The 12,417-nt window shown below is 46.6% G+C and overlaps 1 protein-coding gene across 1 annotated transcript in view; it reads right to left on the reverse strand.

Annotated features, from left to right (window-relative positions):
* Positions 1-5,735: 5,735 nt before the first annotated feature.
* Positions 5,736-12,417, reverse strand: part of CLSTN2 (calsyntenin 2) — a 657,536-nt gene continuing 650,854 nt past the window's right edge. The window contains exons 13-17 of the mRNA XM_032264861.1: positions 11,773-11,943; positions 11,123-11,268; positions 10,878-11,001; positions 9,933-10,117; positions 5,736-8,225 (exon numbers count right to left, since the gene is read on the reverse strand). Coding sequence (XP_032120752.1) covers positions 8,025-8,225; positions 9,933-10,117; positions 10,878-11,001; positions 11,123-11,268; positions 11,773-11,943 — 827 coding nt within the window. The 3' untranslated portion in view covers positions 5,736-8,024. The remainder of the gene's footprint in view (positions 8,226-9,932; positions 10,118-10,877; positions 11,002-11,122; positions 11,269-11,772; positions 11,944-12,417) is intronic.

Genomic DNA, 12,417 nt, shown 5'->3' on the forward strand with positions numbered 1-12,417 from the left:
CCTCGCCAGGCTCATCTACCCCTGCTCCTGTTTTCTCCCACGCGCATCCTCTGTTCATTGCACTTCCATCCTTTGCCGATCTGATCTTACAAAGGTCCTTGACTTGCAAACCAAGAAGGAAAATGGAGGAGGCCTTCCTCATTTTGGCATCTTAATTTTTCAGACCCAGTCCCTTCAGTGAGGTCAGTTGATCTCTGGGATTCAATCCAATTCAACATTCGTGGCACACATGTCGTGGGCCAGGTGCAGTGCTAGGCCCCCGTGGTGCCGCAATGGCTAAGTTGGTAGTCTGCTTGCCTGGAGGAGATGGCCGTATTAGCAGAGGCGGCAACAGTTGGGAATCCATGCTAACCTTGCACAGCCATGTTTTCCAAGGTCCTGGTCAGGCACCGCATCATTCAACTGCGTGTTCTCAGGGGGGCGGGGTCCTGCCTCTGGGAAGGTATTGCCTCGATGATTGAGAGGTACCAGCTTCTTTCTTCTCTCCAGAAACAGGAGTGTCTTTGGGCCATTCAGGAGGACTCTGGAAAGACTGCTGAAGCTGAGCAGGAGAGTCTGGGTTCTTCAGAACTCAATAGATGGTGTTAGTGTTCCTAGGCCATGTGTCTAGCCACTTCCTAGACTGTCCCTCTGTCCTTCCACCCCACAGCCCAGGGACCTAGCCCTCTGACTCCCCATCTCAAAAACCCTCACATGAGGAGACTTCACCTCATAGGAGGAGTCAGTTAGGTGCAAATGACAAAGTACCAGTGAGTTCCTTTCAAAGGTCTGTGGACCTTCACAGAGTTTAAGCTGTAAATCAGTAGTTGCTGGACCTCAGGGGAAAGGGGAATTGGTGAATCCTGGCAGCCTTGCAGACCTTAGAAATTAAAGGGCTGGGACAGATTCTAATTGTAGATGAGGCTATAGGTTTGTTTTTGGATATTTGTTTTCTACTTTTAGTAACATCCAGAATGAGTTACTGCCATTCCGAGGAAGGCCATCCATTCCCCAAGCAATTCAGTGTTTGAATTGTGACGCTGCATGCCCCAGTCTCATTACAAACGGAGCAGTGCTGCGGCAACCTGGCAGTGTCCTTAAATGACCCCTTCCACTTTCTGCTGGGCCCTGGGTGGCTCCACCAGCATACAGGCTGTGTAGGAAGCAGTTCTTTTAGTGACCAGGGTCACTGCTGCAGTTTCAGTGTTTCTTCACAAAATATGGCCCTTGAAGAGGCTGCTCATCTTACAGAAACTTGGCAGGTGGCCTTCCTAGGGATGAGTGACCTCCTGACACCCTCTCCTGGGCAGCCTCTCTCTCTAGGATAGAAGGCAGACAGACAGGAATTGTCTCATGCCCGAGGGGAGGTGAGGGATGGGGACTAGGACAAAGGTTTCTTGAAACCGCTGCTGCAGCGAGTATAAAGTAGAGCCGGAAGGCCCAGGGTGGGGGTTTGGGGTGGTCTGCTTTAGCACCCTCACTATACCAGTAATTGATTTCACCTTGTTAGTTAACAGTTAGTTCCTCCCAGTGCCAGCGCAAGACATCTCCTCATCCTCTGCATCAGTGATTCTCAAACTTAAGTGCATATCAGAAAGCTCATTAACTCACAGACTGCCTGCCTCCAGAGCTGTTCATTCACTAGCTCTGGGGTGGAGCCCAAGGATATGCATTTCTCACAAGTTCTCAGGTGACACAGCTGGCCCAGGGAACCTCTTCTCCTCTGCACCAAGAGTAAGCCCTCAACAGGTCTCCTGGAGGTGGGCCTCCTTAGGTCTTCAGCTCTGATGTTGGGCCTCAGGAGGGCTCCCTTGCATCAGTCTGGCTTGTTCCTTTTGAGACTTGGCTCTTGCTGGCCCCTCTACCTGCATCACCCTTCCTAAATTTCCAGGTCCACCTGGCTGCTTTTTATACTTAAGGACTTCCTCTGGTTTATTTTCCCTGAATCTCAGCTGTCAGCCCTGTTATTTCTGCCCAGTGGGCAGGGTGACTGGCTTTCATCTATAAGTGAACTGAGTCATCCTTGATTAGAATTGAGGAACATTCAGGGAAACATTGCCCACTTCCCAGGAGAACTCCTCAGTCTCCCTCAGTGATGCATGTCAGGGCCCCCAGAATAACACCTGCTATCTGACTTAGGGTGAGTAGCTGCCAAAGCAAGTTACCCTGCCTCCCTAACACCAAACTTGTGTCTCCAAAGTCCTGACTGCTTGTGCACAGCCTCTAACACCACAAAGGGACATCCCAACAGCTCACACAGCCAAGAGCTTCTCATGGTCAGGGAAACGTGCCTTATTCATCCTCCCTTCCCCTGTTGCTGGCACAGGGCCTGGCCCATCACAGGTGGCCAGTATATGTCTGCTGAATTACACTGAATGTAGCTGCAAACACAGACTCCCATCTGCTAACCGCCTGCACACAGGGAAAGTCTGATCGCTTTCTGGGGTGCTGCTGGAGGTAACTTCTCCTGCCTCCTTTTGTCTCCCTGGGATGGAGTGAAGTCTGGCTCCTAATCCACAGCCCCTGTAAAGTCAACTATCCTTTTCCAGATGGCACGGAAAGGGAAACTAGAGCATAATCTACAGAACAGGTACAAAATACATTTATAAAGTAAAGGAAATAAAGACAGGAAATGAGGGTGCTGGAGTAGACTTCAAAACTTTCATTGCTGATTTCCTTTGCCTGCAGCTGGACAATGGAAAGTTGTTATGTGGAAATTAAATTGTGCCAAGGGCTTTTGCTTGTCAGCCTCAATAAATGTCTGATATAGATGCAGAATCCTGTACCATTCATAGCCTGCCAGAGTACATTGCAGAAGGCTTTGGGGATCCCCCAGAGGCCTAAACGTTATTTTATCTAAAAATCATCTACTTTTCACTGGCAAATTCTTTCAAAGAATTAAACCCTCTTCCCTACTTTTTTATAAAAACTCTTTGGCTAATTTAAATGGGGGAATGATTAAAAAAGAAGCCCTTTTTTTTTTCTTCTTCTTCTTGCTGATATTGAGTCATAGAACCAAGAAGATTGCTAATTTTGAAGCGTGCTGGGTCAAGCTTTCTACTGATGATGCTGCTATTGATTTAAACAGTCACAGGTCTTTAGGATCATTTTTAGAGCATGGCAAGAGCAAGGCTGAAATGACAATCAGTCTGAGATAATGAACACTCCTGCTCAGCGATCATTATGGGCTGAGCTGTGCTGGGAAGGCACTGAGCCTGGGGACCTAACACTTGCCTCCATGGAGTTAGCACTCAGTAACTAGGCAGCCACCTCGATTCAAGGCTTTCAGCTCTTGTGGAATAGCTGTCTGAGTTTGTCAATTCAGCAAATAACAAGTGTTTTGTTTGTTTGCTTTTTTGTTTTTCCCCTGGAACATGGGCTTTTAAAACAGCTTAATTAAGAACTATGGCATTTTCCTGTTGTTCAGTTTGGAGGCAAAGACTACTGGGTAGCTGGTGAGAGGACGAACAGCAGTTTGCCTTCTCCTCGGGAGTGGAAGGCTGCCTTCCATGCGTGGATGCGAGGGGTTGGCAAACTATGGCCTTGGGCCAAATCTAGCTGGCTTCTAATTTTTCTATGACCCGTGGGCTGAGGAAGGTTTTTATATTTTTAAATTATTAAAAATATGAATCAAAAGGGTAAAAAAAATGACACAAAAATTATATAAATTCAAATTGCCTGCCTTTTTAGTGTTTTTAAGTAGTTTTATTGGAACCTAAAGTTTTATTGAAACATTCATTTGTATGTATTATCTGTGGCTGTTTTCATGCTATAATAGCAGAGCTGAGTACAGTCACCCCTCAGTATCTGTGGGCGATTTGTTCCAGAACTCCCCTTGGATACCAAAATCCACAGATGCTCAATTCCTTTATATAGAATGCATAGTATTTGCATGTACATATGCATATCTTTCTGTGTTCTTCAAATCATCTCTAGGTTACTTATAATTCCTAATACAATGTAAATGCTATGTAAACGCTGTTACTGTATTGTTCAAGGACTAATAATGAAAAGTCTATAAATGTTCAGGTCAGTTGTAACTATCCATTTTTTCCCAAATACTTTGATTCAAGGTTGGTCGAATCCATGGATTTAGGAACCTCAGATATGGAGGGCCGACTATACTTGTGACAGATACCATATGGCTCACAAAGACCCAAATATTTACTATTTGGCTCTTTACAGATAAAATTTGGTGACACCTGACATATAGGAATGGGGGACATTGCTTCCCATTTCCCCCGGCCCTCTTACTGGATTGTCTGTGTGTACAGGGTATGGCCCTTATTAAATGCAAAGATGTTGGTCTAAATCCTGCTTGATAGGATGATTGAAAATTCAAGAAAGTGGTAACGAGAGATGGGTGTGGTGGCTCATGCCTGTAATCCTAGCATTTTGGGAAGCCGAGGAGGGTGGATCACCTGAGGTTAGGAGTTTGAGACCAGCCTGGGCAACATGGTGAAAACCCGTCTCTACTAAGAATACAAAAATTAGCAGGGCATGGTGGTGGGTGCCTGTAATCCCAGCTACTTGGTAGGCTGAGGCAAGAGAATCACTTAAACTGGGAGGCAGGCATTGCAGTGAGCCGAGATTGCACCACCGTACTCCAGCCTGGGCAACAGAGCAGCAAGACTCCGAGTCAAAAAAACCAACCAACAAACAAACCAAAGAAAGTGGTAATGAAAAGAGACTTCACTGAAATCACATTCTTGGTATTTAGATGAATTTGGGCCTTGGCTAGGCCTACAGCATTTGATCAAATGTATGATGATAAATATTTAGTACTTTTTAAGGCAGGCCACCAACTAGCTGATTGCTTTACTCCACTGAAATAACTCATTCTGCACTGGGATTTAACAACTCCAATCTTCTCCTCCATGTCATCTAAATCACCTGATAGTTTTAGCCTATTTTCAAGCTCAGGAAGGCAGAATCTCGTTGTCCACTTGGCAAGACAAGCAATGAACTGGGCTGTGGCCAAAACAGTCAGCAGTTCGTCCTGGACATGAGCCTGCATCCGCCTGGCTGCAAGTATCTGAGTGAGAGGTCACAGGGTGTCTAGGCCTTCAAGGGTTTTGGTTCCTGGATGCCAGCATATGGAGGCTGGAAAATGCCAGACAATTAATGACACTTTTGTCTTGGGATCACAATATCTGGGGAGGGCAAGCCACATTACCCTGCTTACCCGGATACCTCCCAAAGCTTCTGTTACTGGGATATAACCACTCCCATTTTGTTCTCGCCCATGGTGAGGAGGAGAGCATGGAAAATAAGACCAATGCCTGCTGACCCAGCAGATTCATTCAAGTGCCTGATCTTTGGAGCTGACATGCAGAGAATGACCTCTCACAGCCAGAGTTGAGGGAAACAACTGAATGTTTTTGTCACCACTGTTTCTCTGTAACTAAGTCCACCAACCAAATGCTTCCTCAAATTATTCATCTTTCCTGCCTTTGCCACGGGCCACTTTTACCTGCTACCCACCTCGCCCCACCAAAAAAAAAAAAATATATATATATATATCAAAACATACAAAGATTTCCCCTAACAGCACTCTCAACTAGGAATAAGGCAGACACCCGGAGGGCATGAGGAACACTTTCCCTACCCACCCAGACTGAAAAGACCAAGCAAAGTTCTCACAAACACTCGACTTAAATATTTAAAATCAAAATAGAATTCCAAAGAAATTGGTTTTGAACATATGAAGTGTTCTTTTTGCTGCCACGATTCTGGGGAATTCAGCAGCTCCTAAATGCCCAAATAAAGAATTTTTTTTTTTTTTTTTTAATTTAAGTGGGACTGTGAAAACTAATCAGTCCTACAGCATTTCCCCTTGCGGATGTGCAGACACAGTCTAATAGAAAAGGGCTATTTGGTTGGGAGAATTCATAGGAGAAATGTCTATTTCCATCCAATGAATATAAAACCCTAACTTCTTTCAGTGTTTTTCCCTAAGAAGGGAAAAATAAGAGCACTGGTTAAGTTTGTTACCATGTCTTTGTTCTCCTGTGACTTCTCCTCTCCCTTTCTCTTTGTCTTCATTTGTCTCTTGTGTAGTTTGTAGGTCTGCTTCTTTCCCCTCTGCAAATATAAAGCCCTCTGTTGGGGAGGAGCTTATCCTATTCAGCTTTTCTTTTTCTCACAGCTGTTGGTAGAATGCTTAGCACATAGTAGGTATGCAGCAGTGTCTACTAGGTGCATACCTATAAGTAGAATCCTGGACCAGGAGTGGAAGTTGGGGAGTCTGGTCTTGTCTACACTTTAAAATGACTCTGAGCAAAACATTGAATCACCAAGCGTCGTTTTACTCATCACAAAAATGTGTCTAACAACAGATGTCTCAGTTACTTCACAGGATTGTGAGGTCCAAAGGAAGGAACAGATGCAAAAAAACATTTTAGGAGGTGGGAAAAGCTGCACCAGGTCGTTCTCATGAATCAGAAAGTTGAAAACACCTGCCATGGGTCCTCACTGGGTGGAGGTCAGACTAGAGGTCATTGGCAGTAGTTTCCTTCTTCAGCTGTTTTGATGACACAAGGAAGAGGCTGAGATTCTGAACTTGTTTTTTAACATGAATGCCACTTAACTTGGGACCAGCTCTGTGCCTGTGCCAAACCAATTGGTATGAGCTTGGGGAGGGGTGGGAGAATGGGGACAGATCGTACACACCGATGACAAAGAGGAACCTGAGACATTTGAAACAAACATGTTCTCAGAGCTTCGTGGAAATTCTGTCACGGCCCTAATTCTTGCCTGCTATTCTCTTGGCCACAAAAGATCACGGACCAGTTACTATAGAAACAATTCTTTTCACAGGGTGTGCATGTTAGGATGGAGATGAAAAAGATTTCCTTATCAAAAAAAGAAAGAAATTAGGTTTCCAGATACATTTGCTCCCTATCCAAAGTGTTCCTCTGTTTATGAGTAGAAGCAGCAGCTGCTTGATTGCAAATATGCTTCTAATTCCTTGCAATTAAATTTCAAACTTTCGTCTTAGACTCAGTGGAGCTTGTGCGTTTCAAATACATCCAGAGAGTGTGTATTTTCTCAAGTGGGAAAATAGTGTAAAACAGAAGATAAGGGACAATGAGGCTGAGTGGTGAGAGCCTTGCCAACTTCAGGGTCCCCTCTGTCCTGGGGGAGCCCAGCCACCCCCACCCCACCCACCAGGAAGCCTACCTGTGATCTCATCAGCATTTCCTTCTGTTTTGTGGCTCTAGGATTGTGGTAATTGTCACCTGGAGCAGTGCCTGTGTGGAATGCCTCCCAGGCCCTGTGGTTCCGTGTGGTGAGTGTCCCTGGCAGGGCAGCTGCATGGTTGCAGCAAGTGCCCAGGCAGCCAGGCTCAGATAGCGCTCGTGGGGGATCAGACCCTCCTTGTGGCCAAGGACCTATTCTTGGTTTAGGACTTTTCCTATAAGCTTATGTGGCCTCAGGAAGAAGCAAAGGGAAAGGTTCTCCAAGCCAAGGAGCAAGCGAGCGAGCAAGAGAGAGAGAGAGAATGTGTGTACTTTCCCCTGTAAACTTAGTTCTGCCTCTACAAGAACTTTCCTTTAAACTGCTAAGCACCAAGACCTTAGGTGTGTGAAGTTCAACCACCCTCCCTGTATAAAGCAACCTGGAGTAAGCATAGGAGGACCTGCTGGTCTATGTGGAGGAGACGCACAGTGAGTTGGAACCCCAGGGCCTTGGGGACTCTGAGCCTGGGGAGATGAGCGACACAAGGGTGGACCTCTTTCCTGCAGAAAAAAGCAAAGGCAGACTCTGCAGACAGGTAGACAGGATGCTGGGGAGCTCAGGGCAGCAGTGGGGTCTAAGGGAGAAAGTTTACCCTGAAGTCCCCACTGATGGCCATGCTGGGCTTCTTGGAACTTCCCTATGGGACACAGGGAGTGCCCAAGGCTTAAAGGGTGGGCTCCAGGAAGATGGAGAAGGCCTTCCCAGACATGTCACAGACATCAGAGGTGAGGTATGATAGACGTGGGCATACACTGGGTCAGGGTTTACAAAAGGGACACGTGGGCCAGGCAGACCCCTCGACACTAGTAGGGGAGGGTAGAGTCATCCCACTCCAGCTGGGCTTGCCTGGCTCCACTCTGCCCATGTCTGCCTCTGCCTGTCCCTTCCTCCTCCTCTTCCTCTTCGCTGTCATCAGAGCCACTGCTGGAGCTCATGTCTTCCTCTGCTTCTTCTTCCTCTTCTCCCTCAGTCTCGTCTTCCGCGTGTCCTGGTCCTGCATGTTTCTGGACATCAAGGAGAGAAATGAAATGCTCATCAGGGGCTGAGCAAAGGCCACTTTGGGCTTATGTTTCTCCATCGATTAAGGAAACATTTAGGGCCCCTTGGAATTTCTTCTCTTAGTGCTAAATTCCTCAGCCTGCAGACAGACTTCCCAGAAGGGAAGTCTGGTAAAAAGGAAGCTAGAAGATTCAAGGCAAAAGCCTGAAATAGCAGCAAATTCCAAGTCATGAACTCAAGGTAGACTATTGTGTATAAATGATAGGCTGGACATTTAAGCCAATCCTATCCATCATTTACTGAACGTTTCAGGCATTTCAGGAGCCCATTTAAATGGAGTTGTCCAAGCCTTAAGTGTTTGCTTCTCAATTTGCTTCTCAGTGAGAGAAAAGAGAGCTTCTGTCTCTTTTCAACTGTGCATGCACTGTCCCTGGAAGCAGAAGGTCTTCTAAGCAAAGACTCAGGTATGTGTCCTCTCAAAAATGTTCCTTCGGAAAGGACAAATGTCTTGGTCATCACTTTCCATGCTTGCTGCTCACCCTCTGACTTATGTCCTCAGGCTGTATCCCTCTTCCCAGTCCAATTCCCCCCACCCCCATCCAACTTTTGGATGATTCCAACAAAATTTTATTTCTGAACATTGTCGTCCTGAAGGCTTTTCCTACTCAAGCTCATTGACTTTTGACATCACAAGGTTGGCCTTGTTAGGCACAGTCTTGCCTTGTCCTCAGACCGCTCCAGATAGAGTGGTCTTGTTTTCCACACTCAAAGCTCAGCTCTTTGAAGATGGAGATGCTGGAGTCTCTATGGCACTGTACCTACAGTACATGCTTGGAGAAACTGAGCCACATTAGCACACTGGCTTTGAAATTGGAGTGTGAGGCCAACTGAGGTGGAAACTGGGGACCAGGCTGGGGTGATCATCTTCCCCTGCCTTTTCTAAGTGTGTGTCTACCATCACCCAGGACCCATGGGCAAAGGGCGTGATGTAGAGGACTTCTTCCCTTGACACTCATGGATAAATTCTGGGTGCTGTTGGCTAACTGGAAAGATAGAGACTTGAGAATCAAACCTTGAATTTGACTATTGGCTGTGTTAATTTGACTATGTTACTTCTCCTTTCTTAGTTGGTTTCCACCTTGGCAAATGAAGATGATGACTTCTGTTTTATAGGTTGTCAAAAGATTAAATGAGGTGGTATAACTAGAGCATCCTATACAGTATCTGGCATAATGGGGGCTCAATAAATGGCAGGCATTGCTGCTATATTTTTGTTTTAATCTGTTCTGAGCCTTTGAGTGAACTCTTTAGGCAGTATGGAGCAAAGACATCTAATTTGCACTGTTAGTTAATCAAAGCTTCAATACTGAGTCCCTTGGTGTTAGTCAGCTCTTAGCTAAATACTATGGGGGAAGCAAGGCATAGCTACCTCATGGTGTTTGCTTGCTTTAACAAAAATTTCTGGTTCTGTTTGTGGGGTAAAAGCAATTAATACATGATAAATCAGAGAATGTAGTTGATGGGAAGGTATGGTCTGTTCAGGTTGAAAGGGCTAGAGGAATTCAGAGAAAGGGAGAATCAGTGGAGCTGGACTAGATGGGGCAGGGCTTCCAGAAGGAGGGGACATGGACCGGCTTTAAGCATAGGAAGGGTTGAGCTGGGTAGAGAGAGAAGCACCCCACCCGGAACTCCCAGCCCTGTGTGAGGATCACCTCCATGGGGTTGACTGTGATAGTCAGCGCAGAATCATCCCAATCCATCTCAGACTCCTTGGCAGCCTCAGTCTCCTGGATGAAGTGCTGGTGGGCAATCCGGACCCGGTACACACCCATGGCCACGACAAACACAAGCATGCACACGGAGATGATGATGACCACCGTGGCAATACTTGGAACCACTGAAACAAGGAAGGAACTCGCATGACATGTTGAACAAAGGCCTAACTCAGTCTTGTGATGGAGCATGAATGAAACATCCATGCATAGGATAAAGTCTGCCCTACCACTTCCCAGCTGTGGAACTCCAGAGCAGCACCTTACCCTGTCTGGGCTTCACTTTCATCACCTCTATGATGGGCATACAAATCCTATCTTATGGATAATTGCTAGGTGTAAATTAAATAATCTATGTGTTTCCACATAGGTGCAGTATAGCTGCTCATTAAATGCAAATTATCTTTTATTCCTGGCTTTACCCTTCAACTTATAAAGAAACTTCCACAGAGCCAGGCACTGTAGAGTTTAGTAGAAACAGATACAAGTGCCCACCAGGTGGTAACACAATATGGCAAGTGCTCAAACAGAAATTTGGGCAGGGGACTTTGTAATATGGTACATACGTGTGTGTGAGTGTGTGTAAAGGGCTTATGGAAAGCTTCATGCAGGAAATGATTTTTTGAGTTGGGCCTCAAATTTTGTCCCAGCCCTTTGTACCGACGACCTCCACTATTGTGTGTTGTGTAACTTTTTGTTTACTTATTGACTGTCTAGTAGGAGTGTGAGTGCCTCAGAGGGAGGACACATTTTCTCCATTGCTGGGCTCCCTCCCTCAGTTCTGGGCACCTATGGTTGCTACAGCATAACTGCCTATTTAGTGAATAGTCTTGAGTCACAATGACTACCTCATGTCCTGAGGGTCCCTCCTGTTGGGAACCCTACCTGAACTGCGCTGGATGCTACTCCGTGACTCAGGATGATGGACAGACTGGAGGAAGGGAGGCTGCACAATCAGGTGGTTGACATGCTCCTTATCTGAGACTCTGTCTTCATGGAGGACGCTGACCTGGGAAGAGCGGGAGAGGTGCTATTGACCAGCAGTAGCAGGTGGGTCAGTTACAGCAGCTCTGAATGAATAAGGGACTGGGTGAGCCTTGGCTTCCCTAACAATGGCAAGACCCACTCACCTCCAAGTTGAACTCATTGCTAGTATAGCGCCCATTGAGTTCTGAGCACTTGATCCGGAAATGCCGGGCCTCCAGGGAAGCCGGACGCCAGTTGCGGTAGCGGATGTGATGCAGCACCTGCTCATAGCGGCTCATGGAGCCCACACCTGTGCCAACAGACCACATGTGTCATCAGAAGGCAGAAGAGGAGGAGGAAGAGAAGAAGGAGACAGGGTGGGGCTTGTAGTACAAGACCTTGTGGGTCTTGTAAATTTGTTGAGGCTAAGAGCTCAAGCTATTATGGGCAGACAACGTGCAGAAGTTCTAAGGAGCCAAAATTACACCGATGCATAGGCTTTCCATACAGACTGCTTCAATCTGCTAGAAGTTTCTGTGACATTTGCTGAGATCAAACATTGTAAGAAAACGCATCCATCTAACTTCTACAGAAGAATTCCCCAGGAGTGGGAATGTGGGACCAGTCCTCAAGACGCTGGAGTAACTCGCCAAAGGAGGGTCTAGAAATCCACACTTGAGGCCAAGGATTTCTAGCTGATGGTCCCTGGGGGTTCACAGTGCTCCTTCACAGGTTCAGTCTCACCCATGTCTCCCTGGACAAGGACATTCTAGGAGGACACACTTGGGGCAGAGGGGGCTGAGTGTGGCCTTACCGTAGATGGAGTAGCCTGCAGTAGAATTAGTGGCGTCCAGGTGTCGTTGGTGGAGCTCACTGTGGTTGAGCTCCAAGCACTCTTGCCTTGGGTCCAAGTCCCCTCCGATGACCAAAATGTCACAGAAATCTAAGTTATGAAGCATTTCCTCCAAGACTTCTGATTTGGGCGCTGTAGGAAGACAGACATGGGAAATGCAGGCATGAGGAACAGCTCAGAAAACAACCCTTGCTAATCATCTTCCTCCTCTGTTATTGCTCCCCAGGTTAAGGCTGGGTCAGGAGCAGAGTCTGTGTGATCCCAAATACTATGTCCACTGCTCAGATGTCCAGACAGCCCTGAGGTTGCGTAGCATGAATTAGTGGGAAGAGCATGAATACCGTAGCCAGAAGATGTGATTTGAATACCAGCTCTGTCACTGAGGAGCTCATAGTGTTAGAGGAACTACCTACCACTGAGTTTCTTCATCTGTTAGGAAGGCAAGGTCTTGAGATAATTGACAACAGTGTCTAAAGCACACTGTAGGTGCTCAATAAGCAACAGCCCTCATTTGGGGAGAGAAAAGTGGCCTTCCACCATGTTCTCATAGCTTTCTCCTTGTGGCTATAGTGAGTCTGTCCCCCCGACCACCTGAGGTTCTGAAGG

This window comes from Sapajus apella, unplaced genomic scaffold (assembly GCF_009761245.1).
Source record: "Sapajus apella isolate SASKATOON/1434 unplaced genomic scaffold, GSC_monkey_1.0 scaffold4, whole genome shotgun sequence".
Taxonomy (NCBI): domain Eukaryota; kingdom Metazoa; phylum Chordata; class Mammalia; order Primates; family Cebidae; genus Sapajus; species Sapajus apella.